The 23,890-nt window shown below is 48.6% G+C and overlaps 1 protein-coding gene across 2 annotated transcripts in view; it reads right to left on the bottom strand.

Annotated features, from left to right (window-relative positions):
* Positions 1–23,890, bottom strand: part of LOC119950753 — a 354,917-nt gene that overhangs the window by 119,022 nt on the left and 212,005 nt on the right. For both annotated transcript variants that reach the window (XM_038773466.1, XM_038773467.1), the window contains one exon: positions 6,052–6,176. In XM_038773466.1, coding sequence (XP_038629394.1) covers positions 6,052–6,176 — 125 coding nt within the window. The remainder of the gene's footprint in view (positions 1–6,051; positions 6,177–23,890) is intronic.

The raw sequence follows: 23,890 nt of genomic DNA, 5'->3' as shown, positions 1-23,890 counted from the left end.
TCCAGAAGGTGGAGAAGGCGCTGGCTGAGCAGGAGGAACATCAAACTGCGGCGGAGTTGGAGGAGGGGATACTGAGAGACCTGCAGAAGAAGCTCCTGGAGAAGATGGAGGACCTAGAGAATAGGTCCCGCCGGCAGAACTTGAGAATCGTTAGGCTCCCGGAGGGGTCCGAAGGAGCGAACGCTGGGGCATACAACGCGGATATGTTTGAGAAGCTGCTGGGGGATGGGGCATTCTCCCGACCCTTGGAGGTGGACAGAGCTCACAGAGCACTGGCAAGGAAGCCACGAACAGGAGACCCCCGCTGGGGCAATGGTGGTGAGATTCCACAGGAACTTGGATAAGGAGCGCATTCTACAGTGGGCCAAGCGGACATGGAGCTGTAAGTGGGACAATAGTATCCTGCGGGTTTACCAAGACCTGAGTGTGGAGGTGGCCAGGAGAAGTGTAGGCTTCAACCAGATTAGGTGGATCCTTTTTAAGAAAAAGGTGAAGTTCAGACTGTTGTATCTGGCCTGTCTCTGGGTCACGCATGAGGAACAGGACTTTTATTTCAAATCGCCTGAGGATACACTGGACTTCGAAAAAAGGAAAGAACTGTTGGTAGACTGAGAACTTTTGAACTTTGCTGCAACGGTCTTGTTTTTTTTGTTTTTCTGGGTTTTTTTTTTAAAGTTTCTCATTTTTCGTTTTGTGGAAGCTGTTTGTAATGCCTTCTGTATTGATTTGGGACCAGTGGCAGAGCTGAGTGAGTTAAGGTTTTCATTTGCACTGTGGGGGATGGAGGTGTACTTGTTTAGATTTTGGTATTTTTCTGTCGGGCAATTGTGTGGGGATTGTTTGATGTTGGAGTATGTTTGTGTAAGCTGGGGTGGGTGAGTGGGGAGGGAACAATAGGTGGGAGACTATCCGGCGCCAGGGATGGGGGCCACCAAGCTAGCTGGGCAGGCTAGCTCACGGAGGCGCAGTAGGGGGGTGTGCATATGTTTGGTTTATTAAAGGGGTTGGGTTACAGAGTGTTGTTACTGGGGGGGAGGGGGCTAAATGTTCTGTTGACGAGGGAGGGACTTGGGCCAGGGGACAGAGAGGAGGTTGGGTGCGGAAGCTGCCTGGGGGCGGACCGGTGGAGGTGCGGAGCATGGGGCTTGAGGCGGGCCCAAAAAAGGGGATGGCTGATCGGCGAGGGGGGGTGGCAATGAGCCCCCCAACTAGGCTGATCACCTGGAATGTTCGAGGGTTAAATGGGCCGGTCAAGAGGGCACGCGTGTTCGCGCATCTTAGGGGACTGAAGGCGGACATGGTAATGTTGCACGAGACACACCTTAGAGTAACTGACCAGATTAGATTGAGGAAAGGCTGGGTCAGTCAGGTCTTTCACTCTGGACTGGATTCAAAGACTAGAGGGGTTGCGATCCTGATCAATAAGTGGGTGGTGTTTGAGGTGGGTAGAATAGTCTCGGATGTGGGAGGTCGGTACATTATGGTCAGTGGGATTGATTTCTTTATTTTGAGCAGGGCCTTACTGGCAGGGGTGGTGGACACGGGGTACTCAGCGATCACAATCTCAGACCATGGTCCGCGTTGGGATGACCTGCAAGTTAGTAAAGACAGTAACCAGCGCCCGCACTGGAGGTTAGATGTGGGACTTTTGACTGACGAAGGGGTGTGCGAGCAGCTGAGGAAATGTATTCAGAACTACCTGCAGGTCAACAACACAGGGGAAATTTCAGCAGCGATGGTCTGAGAAGCACTGAAGACGGTGGTCAGAGGGGAGCTGATCTCAATACGGGCCCATAGGGAGAAGGTGGACAGGGCAGAGACGGACCGACTGGTAAAGGAGATATTACAGATCGATAGGAGGTATACGGAGACCCTGGCGGCAGGGCTTTTAAGGGACCAATAGTGTTGGCTCCAAAACATCTTTTAAATGTTTACCAGATGTGGAATAACTATGTAAAACTTTGCATCCACGAAGACTGTGTATGTTTGGACATTGTACTATTCGATCGAATGGAATCCAACCATTATATCCTATTCAGCAATTAGATTCTAAATTGTAGGAAACGACCACGATACAATGGCTGTGACGAGCCCAACTCAGCCAGTAAATCTTGCGAAAGGCTTCTCACGAGATTTACCTGGTTCACCATGTTGCGTGAGATCTAACGGGATCTTGTGAGACATCATGATTGGGATCCCAGGCACAATGTCCCGCGCACAGTGTGCAGTCAGACACACTGAAATATATCTCCGCAGGAGCTAACCAGCACCCAGGATCAAATCTCCTCGCCGAGAAGACCCCAGCAGGGTCCCGTTCAACACAAACACGGAGACCAGGTGGAACGTCACTTGGGGAGGGAGGGGGGGTCTGGTCTCCCAAGTGACCAAAGGCCCCTGGGTGGTTGACCTCTGGCAGGGTGCCACCCTTACACTGCTGATGCCACCCGGGCACCTTGGCACTGCCAGGCAGAAACCCTGGCACTGCCACCCAGGTGTGAGCCTGGCACTGCCAGGGTGCCCAGGAGGCTGGCAGTGCCAAGCTGATATCTTGCCCACCCCAGAGATCGGGCCTGGTGGTGCCCTGCCCTTATGAGGTGGGGTGTGGGTGGCCCAAGGATCTCCCAACTCAGTTGGGGAGTTTGGGGGGGGGGTCATGTTGGGGGATCGAGAGATTGGGGCGCCATTTGGAGCTCTGCCCAGCAGTGCAGGAAATGAAGGTATATGCAGCCTCGGTGGGGTCTTCCCTGACGAGGCCCGAAAAAATAACAGATTCCCGTTCCATAGGTTCTGTAGGTTCTGTGAACACCCTGCTAAACCCACCCACAACGGGACTTTTTTCCGTCGGATTGTCTGGTTTAAATTCAATGCTTTTTTTTCAGCATATTAAAAGGACTTCATATTTAGACTACGTTAATCTATGAGTTTGAAACAAGCTGTTTCACAGGTCAATGAAGTCTCTTGCTTCCATTGATAATTTGCTTTCCAGTCATTTATGTAATGAGGTAATATTGTTGTATAACAGTGGTTAGCACTGCTGGCTTGCTTGCACGTTCTCCTTTTGTCTGTGAGGGCTTCCCCTGGATGCTCTAGTTTTCTCCCACAGTCCAAAGATGTGCAGGTCAGGTTGATTTGTGGTGCAAACTTGCCCCTTAATTCCAGGAATGTGTAGGTTAGGTTATGGGGATGAGGGCGGGTGGGCGGGGAAGTGGACCGAGTTAGAGTGCTCTTTCAGAGAGTCAGTGCAGACTCGATGGGCCAAATGGCCTCCTCCTGCACTGCAGGGATTCTATGATTCTATGGTTGTATTCGGAAAAAAATATATAAGCTTTTCAGGACATTGCCAAAATTCAGAAGAAAAAGCACATTTCAAGCAGAAAGTCCCGTTGAGCTTTTCTGAACTAAATACTATGCCATTAGCCTCCCCAATAATAAAATATTAACTGGATGGAGTGGTCACAGGAGAAACCGCTCGAGAAAGATCTTCCCATCTTGATTCTAGTTTTAACGAGCTACAATGGGTTTGTACACCAGGATTGATCCATAAACCCCTTCCCACTTGAAATAGTTTAATGCCATAAATCTATCCAACACAAAATTACACTTCACTTCGTCACAGTGAACATTTGTGGTCCTTGCAATAAATTCATAAGCTTGGCAAAAGTTAGTAACTGGAAGCTATTCCATATCGTTTTAATATGTCTGGCAAGTATACAAACAGTTATTTTTTTTATACAAACCCAGGTCCATTTTGGAGCTCGCTACTGCATATGTCCAATTAGGACGAATGCAGCCTCAGTGATTTATTTTTAGTACCTATGTAAGGATTCTAAGCGCCTCACATTGCACTGCAGAAAGCCACTTAAAGAAACCCAAATGAGAAATGTGTGTTCAGGCGACCTTTAAAAATGAATACTGATTTAAAGATTGACAGTAATCTGCTCAAATACCACGCAATGATGTTACTGCGTCACTCACTGCCTTCCACACAACCAAATATGTAAGTGCAGTCAATTTTTAAAAATTCAACGTCTCACAAAATCTCAGCTGCAGAGCAAAGCTACCATCGTGAAAACACGGTGTGCAGGTTTTAGAGCTGTTCATTTCAGGAAAGGAGTGTGGCAACAATGAGCTGCAACACTGAATTCACTTTCCAGGATGTAAACATGCAGCTACCATCCTAACCTATTGAAACAGGGTTTTCCGTGCTTACTGGGGATGATTTTCACTTGATTTACCTGATGTCAACAGGATGGTGACAGTTTCAAAATGGGGTCGGTAGCTGATGATGAAGCTGGTTCCATACCCAAAGGGGCCATACACCTGGGGTGGGATTCTCCCACCCCTGGGCCGGGCCGGAGAATCCCCGCGAATGGGCCACGCCGCCCCGACGCCGGCACGCGATTCTAAGCAGCTGGCCTGTCGATTCTCTGGCCCGGATGGGCCGAGCGGCCGTAAGAAAAGAGCCACGTCCTATCGATGCCGTTCTAACCTGCTCTGAGCTGGCGGGACCTCAGCGTGGAAGGGTCGGGTGGCGGTCTGTGGGGGGGGGGGGGGGGGGGGGGGTCCGGGCCTCCGATGTGGCCTGGCCCGCGATTGGGGCCCACCGATTGGCGAGCCGGTCTCTGTGGCTGGGGGCCTCCTTTCCTACGCGCCGGCCCTTGTAGTCCTGCGCCATGTTGCGTCGGACCCGGCACATTGAAGGACGCCACTGCGCATGCGCACGTTGGCGCCGGCGCCACTGCACATGTCCTCATTGGCGCTGGCGCATCTGCGCATGCGCGGATCCCGCGGCGCACAGATTGCGCTGGGATCGGCAGCTGGAGCAGCGTGAACCACTCCAGCGCCATGCTGACCCCCTGAGGGGCCAGAATTTGTCCCGGGAGTGGACCATTCACGCCGTCATAAAACGCGACGGCGTTTATGACGGCGTGGACACTCTGCTGCGGGATTGGAGAATCCCGCCCCAGGTGTCCAAACAGATTGCCTGCTTCAGGTGGTCAGCCTCTTTTAATATGCAAAGCACATCACATGACATAAATAAGACCCCATTTACTACTTAGTAGGTTCAAATTAGTCGAAGCCTGCACCATGCACATTCCATTTAGTTGAATCTTTGCTGGAGCTGAAGAAGGCCAGAAAAGGTAAGGTGGTGCCATATTAATTTCACTGGGCTAGCAATCCAGAGGTCCCGCCTCATGCTCTAGGGGACATGGGTTCAAATCCTGCCGTGGAAGCTGGTGCAACTCAAACTCAATTGACAAATTTGGAATTGAAAGCTCCTCTCAGTAATGGCAGCCATGATAACTATCATTGACAACTACCACCTCACTTGGCAATGCATTCCGGGCCACCACCACCCTCTGTTCAAATCTCACTCCCCCACAACCCCCATCCCGAGAACTCCCTCCTATCATCACTCACCTGTGCCCTGGGTCTATCGATAATCCTCGGTGTTGTGTGAGTAGATATATGCAGTACCGGCAGGAGGCATCCACTACCCCGTGGCCCTGCCATTTAAAAGAGCTGCAGGCCTCTGATCGACTCGCAGCTCTCAGTGGGCAGGACCTCCAGGGAAGGCCACTGGCCTGTCAAGTGCTTGAGGGGCACTTAATTTGGCCAGCCATCCCTAAAGGAGGCGATGCAGGGCTCTCGCTGGCAATCCAGCTGGTGGTCCCTCCATCAAACACCATTGTACGGTTTACGTTCGCAGAGCAACAAGCATTTATCAGCAAGGAATTGTTTGGTTTGTATTTTGAGAGGAAACTTAGTAATTATAAAACATAAATTACTGTATTGTTTATTTCTTTCAAACTCTTTAGAAGACTCTATAGTCGTGTATATTTCCATTTGGTTCAATAGATCTTCAAATATATTTTTCATCTGAGAATGGTTTGGCACAGGAATTATACAGCAAGTCACAGTCGCAGTAGGGAGCACAGCACTTTAAAATTTCCACTTTCCGCATGCACTGACTGCTCTTTGCTTTTGTGTCTCCACTTTATCAATTCGACCTTCAGCCGGCCCTCATTAATCATTTTTAACTTTCTGTACCTGACTGTTCAGAAGGCGGCTGTTCCTGGCTTTCCTTCTCAGCAGCAGCCGGGGAGATCTGCGGAGGGACTTTGACAGGTGTCGTCTCCTCAGGTGTCTCGAATGCTCCCTCCGAGTCTGAGCTCCTAAAACAAAATGAACACATTCCGTGAAAAGTCAATTCAACTCCACCGAGATTCCAACCCCATTAATTCTGATCCTCTTATGCCACCAACAACACCAAAAGAACTTGCCTAGCGCCAGTTATTTTCTGCTTGAACTGGAGACTATAATCTCCTCCACCACACACAGCAGACCATGTCCATCGAACCCATTGTGCTGGAGAAAGAACATGCCACGGACTAAAAGCCATTTCTTTCCCAATTCTACCTACAAGATGTGCCACAGTCAGGTTTCAAAGCAGAAGGAAACACTGAAGAATTCCTGTTCAGTTGAGTGAATGTAAGTCACTGAAGGCAGGGCATCCTTGCCTTTCTGCTCCCAGCAGCTGACGTTCTTTCACAAGCTCCTTGTATGGCATAAAGTAGCTGCCTTTACACTCGATTCCATCAATCGTTCTCCATTCACAGCATGAACTCACTGCTGGCAGTGCATAGGCTGGTGCAGAAGGATCTCAGTGTTGTATCCGACAGCACCATCTATTTGAATGACCGGGATATTTTCTGTTATTTTCACTGAATTTCAATCAGATGTCAAACCCTGTTCTCGTTTTCGCAGCACCGCTGCCTGGAGCTGACCACGAGTGTGGAGGTGTTCTATTATCAGAAACATGTACGCATGCAAAAAAGATCCCTCTATCACTGCACCAGTCCAACCCCCTTTATTCTGTTACACTAAGCCCATTGAGTGTCTCAGTGGTTCTGTTTCCAGGATAAGGACGATATGATAAATTAACTCTTCATGCTCAATCAGCTTTTCTTTGGGGCAGATTATGGTATCTTTGATCAAAACTGCTGGAAATTGTGATGGAGAAAGTGATGTAAATGTTTCAGTTGGTGGCAATAAGTCATTATTTGTGGCAGCTGTAAAATAATAACTGACGGTGATTGGCAAGATCGGGGCACCAGGATGCGTCAATCAGGTATTCCCCCAGACACAGGGCATACAAATTTTCATCAGTGACTGCCAGTTTTCCTCAAGATTTTAGATTGCCAGGGTTTCACAGTAAAATGCAAGCTTGGATAGGAACAGGTTTAGGCCATTCAGCCCCTCTATCCTGGAATTCAATTTGATCAATGTTCCTTAATACGCTGACCACTCAGCACGTGTGGCAAATCGCTCTGTTCATTGTTAGAGCCGTACAATACAAAGTTGTGTTAAAGTTACAGCTTTGGGTATGAGTATGCACATCATTCACCAGATCACCATTTGTCATTAATCCTTAATTGCGCAAGGAAGGATCGGCAATGTCGCTGTTGGACGGGAGTCACATATCGGTCAAGACTGCAACTATGCTTATCAAATCTAGTTCAGTTGCCCGGTTTCCAGTGACCTGGAAGCTGAAGGATCACCTGCTTAATGTAGCAAGAAAAATAGTCTGTCCTCTCTGTTCCCTCTAGGTGCTTCGAAATGGCAATATGTTTACATCTGTGCGGTCACTTTTGTGTAAGCAGGAGCAGCCTTCAAAATGATTGCTCTCATGATTTTCTTGGAAAACCTAGTGCTACAGCAAATGCTAACTGAAAAACTGGCTTTTGTTTCATTAGTAGTTGGCAGTTTATGCAAAAACAGTTGAGGTGCAAGAATGACGGACAGCGATGCATGGCTCCAGTGAGGATTGAAAAGTGCAACTGTGGCAAGCTGTGGCATTGCAGCAACATATAACACGTTCAACCTTGATATTAATCTGTTCAAACAAACAATTGAGAGACATAAGGCACTATTGGCAGAGACGGAGTGTGCGAAGGACATTGGGCATGAGCCAGGAGTCTATTAAATGTCCAGACAAGGTGCTTAGAAATTGCAGGTGACAGAGTATAAGCAAGGTAAGAGTCAGAAAGCAGAAGAGATTTGTCAATTCTTTTCCTTCTGTTAGGCTCCTAACAACCAATTCTGATGAACAGAGACAGGCTACTATTGAAGACTTTCAAAAAGTAAACTGGAAGACACTGTCAGAAACAACACTTTAGTTAACAGATTTTCACCACCCTTTGAGAATGTATACAGCAGGCCTGATTTGCAGAATAATTGAATTTGAATCTGTACTTCTGGCTCTGACATTAAGTGCATTGGTCTTGATTGCTGGTGATATACTCATTTATTTTCAAAGACTGTGCACTTGTTTTATTAATGTTGCATATATTTTGTATCATGTGATGAACATGGTGACCTGGTTGCTGCAAGTTTGGCGAACATCAAACCCCTATTAGACAGCACTGAGTTAGATCATGATTGAACAGCACCTTAACCCCATACACTAGCCCTTCCCTAACAAATTAAGACTTTCTTATACACTTCTATACATTTGAAATTTTACCCCTGCATCCACGATAGGCTCCGTAGAAAGTCAGGCCAAGAATAACCCTTTCATCTCCAGGGAGCAGGTCTATTCTAAATCATTGCTCCTCCATTGGAAAAAGTCCACGCATAAATCTGGGAAAACATCCACCTCCAGTTTCCTTCCTCCCAAGGATAAATGTATGTATTTTGAGATTTTGGAGCCTCATCACTTATTCAATACTCAGTCATACTGGCAGCTCTCCAAAAATGTAAACTCCTTAATGTGGTGCCTATGATTTTTGAAGCTTGACCCAGTTTAGTTAATTGTGAGAGAGCGAATTATATGTTCTTCTTTGTCACTGGATGGTTTGGTGGGGTGGTGGAGTGGGCGATGATGGTGTGGAAGGGTTAGGGTGAGGATCAAATCAGAGGTTCTCTGATCCTACAATTAGTGGTCTGATGTTTCTGGTATAATGTGCGCCCCTATAAGTCTATGATTTTCTCCCATTTGATGCTGAAATGGAGGCAGTTGTGTTTACATTAGTCTGTTCATTAGCTGTTGTTTAATTAACTTTCACAGCAACCTTTTAACTGCATTGAAAATCTGCTATCACTTAGTTTGTGTTCAGTGCGTGCAGTGTCATTTTTGATTTTGGAAAGCCATTTGGGATCAAGGGAAACAACAGGAGGAGCCCAAAATCATGTGGTTTTTGCTTATTACCCACTCCTCCTTCCTAGTGGAATTCTATTAATTTTCCTTGAAAATGCAGGAATCCTGTGGATGTGGGAAAACACTACAGGCTTGAGAAATGGCGATCCACGATTCACAGGAAATAATTATGCATTTCTATTGTTACCATGCTGTTAAGACAAATAACAACACATGTTTCGACAACAAAAAACACCAGTTTTAAAACATTAGTGATCACCAACTGATGCAAGAGAGAAGATTCTGTGCATGTGTACTATTTCTTCAAACAGAAAGACACGCCCAAATTCAGTGATGTCCGTTGAGTAAAGTTAATGCATTTTCAAAATGAAGTCCGAATGACCAAACTAGGGTCATTGTTGCACCAAGTGCTACAATATTTTTGTGAATAGACAGGGTGGAGTTATGGATATTTGAGAGAAAAGGTTTGGGCCACCCTCCCACTCGGTTGGCATGTCGGTTTCCAGATGCAGGAGGCCAATGGGAAGCGGAAGATACAACCCACCTGGACATCTTAAAGAGCCACTTAAAAGTCATTAATGAGCTCATTGTCAGCTTGTTCAGAAGGGAGATTTGGGATTTAGTCTATTTATGGGTGGGTTCGACGTGTTGTCAGAATCACAGCATGGAAGAGGAAGGAGTGACATTACAAGGAGCAATTCCCAACATCGGGGGAGAATCATAAGGTATCAATGAGGAGAAAAGACTGTGAGAAGGTTCTCACCGTGTTGGCAGCAGAAATGATGCAGAATTTTTAACAAGAGCAAATTGTCACGGTGCACTGGAGAGATGAGATTCAGTACAGAGAAAAATGAAAACAAACAACTCTATTAGCATCTGTAAAAATAATGAGCAGGCTAACATTTAAAGTGCGGACCTTTCTTATGGCCATCCTTCCTTATCTCTCCTTTGGCTTCATATTTATCTATCCTCATGTCTGTTTGGGCGATTTCTCTACATTAAAGGTGTTACAGAAATACAAGCTTTAGTTACTGTTAAAACTGACTAGGCCCAGACCTGAGGTATCTTTTCCCTTTGGGGGTGCTTATGGACCTACTGCCTAGTTGTAGCATAAGGACCCTCCCTGCCCACTGCCCAGTTTCTGCTTCATTTTGTGGATGAAGACACAGCTGCCTCAGTGATGACTCATCCATTAAACCAGGCTCTCTTCTGGCTTGGTCCCGTCTCCTTCCCGCACACACCACTGTTAATTGGATGGCAAACGTGACACCTGGCTAATCAAGTGCTTTGCATGTCACAATAGTGGCACGTGAGCATTTCGGCGCGATTCGCGACCCGGAAGTAATCACCACATCAGAGTTCTGACCCAAGAATTGAAATTCCATCCACAGCCTCGGTCACACTGCATGGGTGCAGCGCTGCCAATTCGGGGAGGGCAAAACATTCGTTCGCTAATTTCATCCACTGGAAAATAGTGATGTCAGCATTTCACCATGTGGAAATTTGTAGTACTGGGAAACGAGCTGACAAGACACTCCTTCGTATGGTCAACTTTTTCCCTCCCCAAAGTATTCTTTTTGCATAAAATATCTAAATGAACATTTCAAAAAGGTCATTACGGAAAATGCAATCATATTCGACTATTCTCCACAGAACATGTTGCACCCTGAGGTGCCCCAATACAATTATGATACTACTATTTACACTGTCCTGGATACAGACCAAAGTGGTGCTACACAGCTTCCACCCTGTCAGTGCACAATGATTGAAAAGCTGTAGACGGAGGCCTTTCCCCTCAATGCCTTTGCAGCGGCTCCCCCAAGCTTTACTGCACCACTCAGCACGCGATCCTGGAACTTGGAATGTGCCAGTCTATAACACTCGGTCATGGACAATTCTTTGCACTGGAAGACGAACAAGTTTCAAGCAGAATACAGGGGAAAAGAGTTGACTGAGTTGACGATCCTCCAGCTGCAATTGATACTTGTCTTGGTACGTGTCCCTGGGAACAAACTGGACAGCAGAGTCCCACGTCACAGCGCTGATTGTACAATGAGCTGCCGGCTTTCTTAAAAAAGCTTGTGGTATACTACTCTACTGGTACAAGACCACTCTGGTCAGTTAAGCTCACTATCACCTCACAACCACCAATGTTATACCAATTGGTATGCTGCATAAGATTGCATCATGCTAACATCAAATATGCAGGGCTGGGTTTCAGTACTGGGTTAAAACTGTAATAGTTGCACACAGTTGAAAATGTTGCAGCAAGAAATATGGTAAACTGGTAATCTGTGTGACATTTTAGGAATGTTCAGTATACAAAGAGTTAATGCCATGTTACAATTAACCACTAGATGGAGCTAGATGCAGTACTATGGAAAGCTGACTCTCAGACGTCTGGGGGATATAGAACATAGAACAGTACAGCACAGAACAGGCCCTTCGGCCCTCAATGTTGTGCCGAGCCATGATCACCCTACTCAACCCACGTATCCACCCCACACCCGTAACCCAACAACCCCCCCTTAACCTTACTTTTATTAGGACACTACGGGCAATTTAGCATGGCCAATCCACCTAACCCGCACATCTTTGGACTGTGGGAGGAAACCGGAGCACCCGGAGGAAACCCACGCACACAGGGGGAGGATGTGCAGACTCCACACAGACAGTGACCCAGCCGGGAATCGAACCTGGGACCCTGGAGCTGTGAAGCATTTATGCTAACCACCATGCTATCCTGCTGCCATATAGTGAAGGCTTGAGTAGAGTGCATAGGAGAGATCTAGTGAGGATAGAGTACAGTTAGAGTTAGAATGTAGAGACTAGTGTGAGTTGAGTGTAGATTACTATAATTATTGTTTACTACAGGAGTAAGTGGTCAAGCTAAATTATTTTAAAAAATTAAGAGTACTCAATTCATTTTTTCCAATTAAGGGACAATTTAGCATGGCCAATTCACCTACCCTGCACACATTTTGGGTTTTGGGGGCGAAACCCATGCAAACACGGGGAGAATGTGCAAACTCCACACGGACAGAGACCCAGAGCCGGGATCGAACCTGGGACCTCAGCGCCGTGAGGCAGTAGGGCTAACCCACTGTGCCACTGTGCTGCGCTGGTCAAGCTTAATTTAAGTAGTGTAAATAAATGTTAGCTTCATTCATGAACTTCGCGCCTGTGGTCTTTGTGAACACTATGACATCCATTCTGAAAACAGCATCACAAAGAACACCACAATCTGGATAACAAAGCAGTCACCTAATTAAAGCAAACAGTTTCCTTCCTCCCAACAATGAGACTTGTGATCTACAACATTTCTTAAATACTTAAATACAATAGCAGCTCTCTACAATGCAGACATGGCATCTATTACAATTTGGCCAATTGTGGAGGTAAAAATTCTACTTTCTTCATCTTCCGTGCATGGCTTAGGTGCCCAATATTTGAATACTCGAGTCAAACCAAATCTGAGTGGCCAGAGAGTTTGTGCTCCCACATTTGTGATCAGACATTCTTGTATCATGTTCAGTTTTCCCCTGTAAATTTTCAATTTTCTTTTTACATGTTGACAAAGTGGAAGCAATGTAATTATACCGACCCCTGCCCCAGCTGAAAAATATTTCACAGCAATCTTAGACTTGCATTATCATTTGACCTATGCTCGGAATAATTGTGCACAAGCAAATTATGCTGAATTATCAATTACCATTCACTGAACAGAAACAGAATAAGGGCAACATTTTTACTACACTGCACTAGAGAACTAATGGAAATTTTGCTGCTCTAACTTTGAAGCGCCTGTCATCTAATGTAATGCGTCATTAATATACATAGACTTACAAAAGGCCTTCAATAAGGTACGGCGTAGTTGACTCATGATTAAGGTCAGAGAGTGTGGTATCAGGGGACAAGTAGCACAATGGATGGCAAAGTGGCTACAAAACAGAGAGATTGGGGATGAAAGGTAAATACTTGAGTGGGAGAAATGGTGTTCCACAGGAATTGGCGCTGAACCATGATTCTTCACCTCTTAAAAAAAGGATTTGGACTTGCTGAGATGAAAGTACAGACACAAAGTTTACGGATGGTAATAAATTGCGCGTTACACTTAATACTGGGGAAGACTGTGACAAAATACAAGAGGACATTAATAAGTTTGCAGAGTAGGAATGTAAAGGTGTCAAATTAATTGTAATGTAGATAAGTGTGAGGATGTGCATTTTAGAAGGAGGAATCCCTTGGAAAATAAGTCTAAATGGGGAAGAGGTACAAAGGAATGTAGGGTTACAGATTCAGCCAACACTAAAAGTAGGCAGTGCAGGGTGCGGCACGGTGATGCAGTGGTTAGCACTGCTGCCTCACGGCGAGGAGGAATCGGGTTTAATCCCGGCCCCAGATCACTGTCCATGTGGGTGAGACCATTTTCCCAGGGGGAAAATGCGCAGGGTAGGTGGATTGGCCACGTTAAATTGCTCCTTAATTGGAAAAGTTTAAAAAGTAAGCAGTGCAGGTTACCAAAGGAAGAAGATATGTAAACAGGGCATTGGGGTTCATTCCTAGAGGAATAGAGTTCAAAAGCATTGAAGTAATGTTGAACTTGCACAGATCTTGATTAAACCACACTTGGAGTAATGTACACAGTTCTGGGGTACAGAGGTAGTGGAAAAAGTAAAAAAATACTCGGGGACCAATCAAACAGATTCTTCACGCCTGGCTCAGGGCATGACGAGACCATTAAATCTCACGAGAGGATTTGGGATGCCTCACAAGATCTAATGAGATCTCGTGAGACGCCACAATCTGGATCTCGCCTTCACTGGGCAGGATCCAAATTTGCATATTTAAATAAGTATGTCTGCATCAGATTCTCCCAAGGTCCAGGATTCACGCCTAGGAGACTTCGCCATGGCGCCATTTAGCACTGGTCCACACAAATGTACACCAGGCCTAATGCCACCTGGGCAGGGTCGTCAGGCTATCGGAGGCCCCCGGGTTCTGGGCAGGTTGCTACCCTGGTTCCAAAGAGGCAATTCTGGAAAATCTCAGCAGGTCTGGCAGCATCTGTAGGGAGAGAAAAGAGCTAATGTTCCAAGTCGAGATGAAACTTTGTCAAAGCTAAAAGACTTAGAAAGTGGGAAATATTTATTCTGTGGGACGAGAGAATGAAAGATCTGTCATAGCCACAGAAACCAAGGGAACAGGGTGTTAATAGCCACAGAAACCAAGGGAACAGAGTGCTAATAGCCACAGAAACCAAGGGAACAGAGTGCTAATAGCCACAGAAAGGCCAAACAGCAGAGAAACTAACATCAGAGGTAAACTGTGACAGATGTAGATATGGGGGGAGGGGAAGGGAAGCAGGCTGCCAGCTGGGCGCCTTGGCACTTCCAGGGTGCCTGGGTGGCAATGCCAGCTGGGCACTAGCACTTCCTGGGTGCCAGGCTGGCAATGCCATGGTGCATAGGTGCCAGGTTGGCACAACCAGGGATCGAGCTCTGGGTTCCCTGCCCTTACGATGTAGGGCTCAAGGTCCCCCTAACAGGTATGTAGGGGCTTTGGAGGGATCTGGACACTGCAGCGGGTAGGGTTATTTTAAAATGGCGTCCTGATTTGTTCATGAACTGATGAGCTGAGGTAAGTACGGCTTCATAGAACAGTACAGCACAGAACAGGCCCTTCGGCCCTCGATGTTGTGCCGAGCAATGATCACCCTACTTAAACCCACATACCCGTAACCCAACAATCCCCCCCATTAACCTTACACTATGGGCAATTTAGCATGGCCAATCCACCTAACCCGCACATCTTTGGACTGTGGGAGGAAACCAGAGCACCCGGAGGAAACCCACGCACACACGGGGAGGACGTGCAGACTCCACACAGACAGTGACCCAGCCGGGAATCGAACATGGGACCCTGGAGCTGTGAAGCATTGATGCTAACCACCATGCTACCGTGAGGCTTCGGTGGGGCGTTCCTTGCCGAGACCCGTTTGATAGCGGAGGCGCCCAATTGGGGACAGGTGCATAATCTTTAAATTGTCACGAACAAGTTCAGGAAATATTCAAAAAGGCTAATGGAATGATAGCCTTTTTATCTCGAGAATTGGAATATAAAGACACAGAAAGTATGCTGTATCTATACAAAGCCCTGGTTAGACCCACTTGGAATACTGTGAGCAGTTCTGGGCCCACATCTTAGGAAGGATATTTTGGCCTTGGAGGGAGTGCAACATAGGTTTCCAAAACTTATACCTGGATTACAGGGGTAAGTTTTGGGGAGAGATTACACAAATTAGGTCTGTTTTTGCTAGCATTTAGGAGGTTAAAGGGTGATCTGATTGAAATCTTCAAGATATTAACAGGAAAAGTGGTACAGAACTGCCGAGTTTTAAATTGGGACAACAAGTTTGCAACTAGCCAAGGTGACAAGGATTAGTTTGGAACCAGGGGCCTATGAAGTCATGAAACACAAAGACGTAATGGTGAGGTGTAACCGAAGACATCCAAGAATGGCAATCCCACAGATCACTGTGAGCAATCAATGGAACTGGCAGACAAGGTTACCATCACAAGATCTGGGCAAACCAGTAGATTGTCTCTATGTTTTAGAGACTTATAGATTCACCACTTATGTAAGAGTAACTAAACATGAACATGTATTGTAAATAGTTATACTTCTTGGAGGGGGGAAAAGTATCTTTAAAAAGGATGATGTTGTACTATGCTTTAAGGAATAGCACGTGCCATGATTTTCAAGGGAAATGTGCCACGTGACTCAGCCTCCGTTTCACTTCACCTGGAGCTGAACACAGACATCTAGGGTGCGATCTTCCCAAAAGAGAACAAAGTCCACGAGCGAGCGTGTTTAGCCGCATGTTTCCCAGCATTCACAGTGCTGAGAAACACATGGCTATTCAATGCCAGGGGCCAGAATGGGGTCATGCGTCCGAGGCCGCACATAGCCTTGTTTTTTACAATGGGAACTCTGCTCGCCGGAGAGATCGGGACGCCATTTTTAAACAGCGTCTCAATCTCCCAAAGCCCCAAAAAGAATCCATGACCTCCCCCCCGCCCCAGCCCGAACGCAAGATGGGAGGGTCACCCAGCCTTCCCCCCAACTCCCACACCATGCAACCTCGACCTGATTGCGCGTGCGCACAAAATGCCAGCATGGCACCTTGGCAGTGCCAACCTGGCAGTGCCCCTGCCAGTTCCAGGCTGGCACCCAGATGGCACTGCCAGGGTACCCAGGTGGCACCAGCAGTGCCAGGGCACCACTGTGCCCAAAGGGCATGCAGCTGGCAGCCTCCGATCCCCCTGGAGACCCCCACGAGTGCTGTTCCAACTGGTCCCAGTTTGTAGGGACCAGTACCAAGTGGCACTCATCCGAAGTGAAGGGATTGAATTCCGAAGCCTCCGGTACCTCGGGAATCTGCACACTAGAGTAAGGCTAATTGCCTCACTCTAATATGCAGATTTGTTAAAAGGTGATCCCGCCATTGTCGGCAGGATTCCCCTTGCAACATCTCGCGAGATTGCATTGAAACTCGCAAAGTGTGAGCCGGGTAGATCCCGGGAGCGGGGTTTCCCGGCTTTCACCAGCCTCGCGGCGAGCTGCTTTTCTGGTGCAGCGTGGCCAGTGGACCGCGCCCACACAGTCCTGCAGCTCGGATGCCCTCGAGCTTTCTATCCATGTATACAATGTTCCCATGTATTTGTGGTTAATAAATGAACATACAATGGGCTGGATTCTCTACAGCCCCGTGCCAAAATCACGTTTGGCACAGGGATGGGGAATAAAGTTTCGCGCAGATACCAGGCCCGCCGCCAGCCTGGCAATTCTCCAAACCCGGGAATCGGAGCTGAGAATCGGAGTGTTGGCGGAGTACTCTGCACGGCTGGGGGGGGGGCCATTGCCAGAGGCCCGCCCAGCGTTCATCCGCTCCTGGCCGGCCGAGTTCCCAACACCGTGGTTTTAACCACCTATAGCCATTCGGGAACTTCGCTTGCGGCTGCGGACTCAGTTCGCAGCGGCCCTGGTGGGGGCGGGGAAAATCGGGCACCAGGGCTGGCGGGGGGGGGGGGTCCTTATGGGCAGCCGGGGAATAGATCGGGCCGGTCGGATCTTTGGGCGTGCGGCCGATCGGGAGGGCCTACATCTTATAGTTGCCTCCGCAGTCCGAGTCCACCATGGCGCTCGCCATGGTCGCTGGAGGCTGTCGCTGTGAGCATGTACGGACTCGAAACCGGAAGTGCAGGGCCCTGTATCTGCAGCTAAAGCTGCGTGAATCACTCCGGGTCCCTGCTAGCCCCCTGCAGGTCATTGAATCGGTTCAAACTTTCTTCAGGAATCTTCAGAGTCAAACGCCAGCGTTTTTACATAGCCCCATTTTGGGAGAATCCAGCCCATGTGTTTACCAGAACCCTTCAGCGAGTTGGTGCCTTTATATCATTATAACACACATGACATGAAGTACTTTATGTTGTGTAGTCCTCATTACTGGAATGAAACACAGTAGCCAATTTTGACCAGGGCGCTGGGAAAAGTCCTTGTTCTTCGATTAATGCCATGGGATCTGTGGTGTTCTCTGTGTTGCTTATTTCAGGATGGTTGGCGTAGTGTTCACAAAGAGCACAAAATAGCTTGAACTTAAATTTATTAACTACTAATTTGGATTCGATACATACTCCAAAAGAATATACAGTTGATTGATAACATTTAACTACACTCATTTACAGCTAATCTTAATACTGATATAAACTATGATCTGTACTCACACTATTTGTACGTCTGACTCTCCCTAGCTAACACCTTCACTCACTCTTCCCACAAGGCTTAGCAACACTGCCGTATATAGTTGTAACTATCGCTCCCGCTAGTGGCTACTCTAGACCCTTGCAGTTCTTACAGTTATGATAATACCAAAGGATCCTTCACACTTCCCTGAGAGGGCGGACAGGGTGTGCTTTACTATTTTATCTCAAATATAAACCCTGTCAGAGTACAATGTCCCCACAGAAGAAGAAAAAATTACAAAACGTATGATTTCTCCTGAAACCAAACAGCATGACCACAATCAGCAAGAAGAATAAAGGCAATTCAAAATATGTTGGTCAGCCTTTCTTTATTGAGCTCTATTTTAGCGATTTGATGGTAGGGTCATTCGCAATTTAAATCTACCCCTAACGGTGACAAGCATCATTGTAAAAAGATAGATGACTAAAGCTACTCCTGGATCTCTGCCAATTCTTCCGTCTTTAGATCTGAGGAGATGCAGCAGACTGGATGTAACTGAGCTCGATCAACCTGCGGGCTGACCCGTTTCCTAGGCAGTAAGTAGCCCAGGGGCAAATCCTGCAAATTCCTTATCCTCCCTCCCTCTTGATTGTCCTTATCCAAACACAGTACAAAGAGATGTGAGACTGGCTGGGTTGTGTGAGATGATGTGTTCATTTATTTTTAAATTTGAAAAGATGAGTCCGCATCAAAATTCAAGAGGACATCTTTAATTCCATTTATTTTATTAAAAATACACTTTTACATAAAACTGAAGTGATGAAGTTGATGCATTTCCATATCGGTAGAAAGCAAAATTTTGAGACATGTTAAATTGGATGGGATATATTTGCATGTAATTTATAATTTTGACAAGCTGCCTGTTCTGACATGCTCAATGCTGACCTTTTACTGCAGCAATACTATCAGCTACTCGAGTCTCACTTCCAGTGCTGTCTCTATATGCTGTTTTAACTGCTGCGCGTTAATAGTAAATTAACACTTCCGGTGGCGGTAATGCGGAGCTAAGCCACACGTTCGGCAGCTCCCGCGAATAACGGACTATGGGGCTCTTTTCAGGGCCCCCAATGGAACTTCGTCGGCGAATCCCGACGTGGGAAGAGGACTGGAGTCGATCCCTACGGTCCTATGGTCTGGACCAGGAGTGGGGTAAGAAGAAAAACAGTGGAAGCACCCCTGTAAAAGCGGGGGAAGGGGAACAAAATGGCGGCCGGCGGAGGCCCGGAGGAGTGGAGGCAGTGGGCGCAGGAGATTCTGTTGCGCTGCTTCCAGGAGCTTAAGGTGGAGCTGCTGGAGTCATTGAAGGTTACCACCAGAGAGCTGATGGAGGCTCAGACAGCCCAGGGGGCCGCGATCCGGGAGCTGCAGAAGCAGGCCTCCGAAAGGGAGGATGAGGCCGTGGCCATCGCGGGGAAGGTGGAGATGCACAAGGCGCTCCATAAAAGGAGGCAGGAGCGGTTCGAGGAGCTGGACAACCGGTCGAGGCGGAAGAATTTGCGGATCCTGGGCCTCACGGAGGGGCTGGAGGGATCAGACCTGGCGGCCTATGTGGTCGTTTTGTTGAACTCGCTGATGGGGGCTGGGTCCTTCCAGGGGCCCCTGGAGTTAGAGGGGGCCCACAGAATTCTGGCTAGGAGGCCCAAGCCGAACGAGCCGCCGCAGGCGGTGTTGGTGCGGTTTCACCGGTTTGTGGATCGTGAGTGTGTGCTCCGGTGGGCCAAGAAGGAGCGGAGCAGCAAGTGGGAGAACACGGAGGTGCGGATCGTCCAGGACTGGAGTGCGGAGGTGGCGAAGCAGAGGGCCGGGTTCAACCGGACGAAGGAGGTGCTCCACAGACGGAGCGTGAAGTTTGGCATGTTGCAGCCGGCGCATCTGTGGGTCACCTATAAGGATCGGCACCATTATTTTGAGTCCCCGGAGGAGGCGTGGGCCTTTATGCAGGCCGAGAAACTGGACTCAAACTGAGGGTCTAAGATGGGGATGTTGTATAATAATGTACTTGTGTTTGCTCTGTTTAATGCAAGATGTGGGTTGGCCTTAGGGTGGGTGGGGTGATGTCGTTAGGTCTTTTTTGAATGGAGTTTTTTTGTATGGGTCTGGTGGACGGTTCGGGCAGAGGGGTAAACGGGGAGTTCAGGGAGCTGGTGGGGGGGACTGGCAATGTGAGTTGCCCTAGAGGAGGCGGGGCTGGGCAGGGCGAAAGCGCGGGCTTTTCTCTGGTTTCCCGCGCTGTGAGATGGTTGGGGCGGAGTCGGGGCTGAGAAGCGCGGGCCGTTGCTGGCTGTTTTCTTTTCCCGCGCATGAGCGGTGGGGGGGGGACGACCTGCTGATGGGCACGAAGGAGGAGGGGTAGTCCCACGTGGGGAGGAGTCGGAGGTAGGGCCGGAGTCGCCGGGGTCAGCAGAAGTTAGCTGGCTCAGGGGAGTGCCATGGAGGGAGGGGCGCGGCTAGGAGGGGTACCGGGTTGCTGCTGAAACGGTCAGGAAGGAGCTGGAGGATGCTGGGGTTGCTGGCCAGTGGTGGCCAGGGGATGGGTTATGGCTAATCGGCAGGGGAGGGGGGCAGGGAGCCCTCTGATCCAGCTGATAACCTGGAAAGTGAGGGGGCTGAATGGGCCGGTCAAACGGGTCCGGGTGTTTGCGCACTTGAAGGGGCTGAAGGCGGATGTGGCTATGCTCCAAGAGACACTCTTGAAAGTGGCGGACCAGGTTCGGCTGAGGAAGGGATGGGTGGGCCAAGTATTTCACTCAGGGCTGGATGAGAAGTGTCGGGGGGTGGCGATCCTGGTGGGGAAGAAGGTGACGTTTGAGGCGTTAAATGTGGTGGCTGACAGTGGCGGGAGGTATGTGATGGGAAATCAGGGAAAGTCCCAGAGGATTGGAAAATCGCTGTTGTAACCCCCCTGTTCAAGAAGGGAACAAGAAAAAAGATGGAAAATTATAGGCCAATTAGCCTAACCTCGGTTGTTGGCAAACTTCTAGAATCCATCGTTAAGGATGAGATTTCTAAATTCTTGGAAGTGCAGGGTCGGATTAGGACAAGTCAGCATGGATTTAGTAAGGGGAGGTCGTGCCTGACAAACCTGTTAGAGTTCTTTGAAGAGATAACAAATAGGTTAGACCAAGAAGAGCCAATGGATGTTATCTATCTTGACTTCCAAAAGGCCTTTGACAAGGTGCTTCACGGGAGACTGCTGAGTAAAATAAGTATTCGAGGCAAGGTACTAACATGGATTGACGATTGGCTGTCAGACAGAAGGCAGAGAGTTGGGATAAAAGGTTCTTTTTCGGAATGGCAACCGGGGACTACCCCTCCTCCTTCGTGCCCATCAGCAGGTCCCGCAGGGTTCAGTGTTGGGGCCACAGCTGTTCTCTTTATATATTAACGATCTAGATGACGGGACTGGGGGCATTCTGGCCAAGTTTGCCGATGATACAAAGATAGATGGAGGGGCAGGTAGTATTGAGGAGGTGGGGAGGCTGCAGAAAGATTTAGACAGTTTAGGAGAATGGTCCAAGAAGTGGCTGATGAAATTCAACGTGGGCAAGTGCGAGGTCTTGCACTTTGGAAAAAAGAATAGAGGCATGGACTATTTTCTAAACGGTGACAAAATTCATAATGCTAAAGTGCAAAGGGACTTGGGAGTCCTAGTCCAGGATTCTCTAAAGGTAAACTTGCAGGTTGAGTCCGTAATTAAGAAAGCAAATGTAATGTTGTCATTTATCTCAAGAGGCTTGGAATATAAAAGCAGGGATGTACTTCTGAGGCTTTATAAAGCACTAGTTAGGCCCCATTTAGAATACTGTGAGCAATTTTGGGCCCCACACCTCAGGAAGGACATACTGGCACTGGAGCGGGTCCAGCGGAGATTCACACGGATGATCCCAGGAATGGTAGGCCTAACATACGATGAACGTCTGAGGATCGTGGGATTATATTCATTGGAGTTTAGGAGGTTGAGGGGAGATCTAATAGAAACTTACAAGATAATGAATGGCTTGGATAGGATGGACGTAGGGAAGTTGTTTCCATTAGCAGGGGAGACTAGGACGCAGGGGCACAGCCTTAGAATAAAAAGGAGTCACTTTAGAACAGAGATGAGGAGAAATTTCTTCAGCCAGAGAGTGGTAGGTCTGTGGAATTCATTGCCACAGAGGGCGGTGGAGGCCGGGACATTGAGTGTCTTTAAGACAGAAATTGATAAATTCTTGATTTCTCGAGGAATTAAGGGCTATGGGGAGAGAGCGGGTAAATGGAGTTGAAATCAACCATGATTGAATGGTGGAGTGGACTCGATGGGCTGAATGGCCTTACTTCCGCTCCTATGTCTTATGGTCTTATGGTGAGTGGTAAGCTGCAGGGGGAGCGGGTGGTGTTGGTGAATGTTTACGTCCCAAATTGGGACGATGCGGGCTTTATGCGGCGTATGTTGGGCCGCATTCCGGACCTGGAGGTGTGGGGCCTGATCCTGGGGGGGGGGGGGGGGGGGGGGACTTCAACACGGTACTGGATCCCCCATTGGATCGATCCAAGTCCCGGACGGGTAGGAGGCTGGCGGCGGCTAAGGTGTTGAGGGGATTTATGGACCAGATGGGGGGGGTGGATCTCTGGAGGTTTGCGAGGCCAAGGGCCAGGGAGTACTCGTTTTTCCCCCATGTGCATAAGGCCTATTCGAGGATTGATTTTTTTTGTCCTGAGCAGGGGGCTGGTTTTGAAGGTGGAGGATGTCGAATACTCTGCCATTGCCAGTTCAGATTATGACCCGCACTGGGTGGACCTCGGGCTGGGGAAGGAGAGGGACCAGCGCCCGCTCTGGCGCTTGGAGGTGGGGCTGCTGGCAGATGAGGAGGTGGCCGAGAGGGTTCGGGGGTGTATTGAGAGGTACCTTGAGGCCAACGACAACAGGGAGGTCTGAGTGGGAATGGTCTGGGAGGCATTGAAGGCGGTGACTAGAGGGGAGTTGATTTCCATCCGAACCCCTAGGGAGAGGGGGGAGCAGAGGGAGAGGGAGAGACTGATAGGTGAGATGGTGAGGGTGGATAGGAGATATGTGGAGGCTCCGGAGGAGGGATTGCTGGGGGAGCGGCGTAGCCTTCAGGCCAGGTTCAACCTATTGACCACCAGAAAGGCGGAAGCTCAGTGGAGGAAAGCACAGGGGGCGGTGTATGAATATGGGGAGAAGGCGAGCAGGATGCTGGAACACCAGCTCCGAAAGCGGGACACGGCCAGGGAGATTGGGGGAGTGACGGATAGAGCTGGGAAGGTGGTGCAGAGGGGCGTAGATGTTAATGGGGTCTTCAGGGACTTCTATGGGGAACTGTACCGGTCTGAACCCCCGGTGCAGGGGGGTGGAATGGGGCGCTTCTTGGACAAGCTGCGATTTCCGAAGGTGGAGGAGGGGCAGGTGGAGGGACTGGGGGCGCCGATTGAGCTGGAGGAGTTGGTTAAAGGGATAGGGAGCATGCAGTCGGGGAAGGCACTGGGGCCGGATGGGTTTCCGGCGGAATTCTATAAAAGGTATGTGGACCTGTTGGCCCCCTGTTGGTCCGGACCTTTAACGAGGCAAGGGACGGGGGGGCTTTGTCCCCAACTATGTCATGGGCGCTGATTTCCTTGATCCTGAAGCGGGACAAGGACCTTCTGCAGTGTGGGTCATATAGGCCGATCTCGCTGCTAAATGTAGACGCCAAGCTGTTGGCAAAGATCCTAGCCACAAGAATAGAGGATTGTGTGCCGGGGGTCATTCATGAGGACCAGACGGGGTTTGTGAAGGGAAGGCAGTTGAATACAAACGTATGAAGGCTCCTCAACGTTATTATGATGCCGACTGTGGAAGGGGAGGCGGAGATAGTGGTGGCATTAGATGCGGAGAAGGCCTTTGATAGGATTGAGTGGGAGTATCTGTGGGAGGTGTTGGAGAGGTTT

Source organism: Scyliorhinus canicula, chromosome 16 (genome assembly GCF_902713615.1).
Source record: "Scyliorhinus canicula chromosome 16, sScyCan1.1, whole genome shotgun sequence".
Taxonomy (NCBI): Eukaryota; Metazoa; Chordata; class Chondrichthyes; order Carcharhiniformes; family Scyliorhinidae; genus Scyliorhinus; species Scyliorhinus canicula.
The sequence above is the reverse complement of the archived record's forward strand: the minus strand, read 5'-3'. Positions and strand labels throughout refer to the sequence as shown.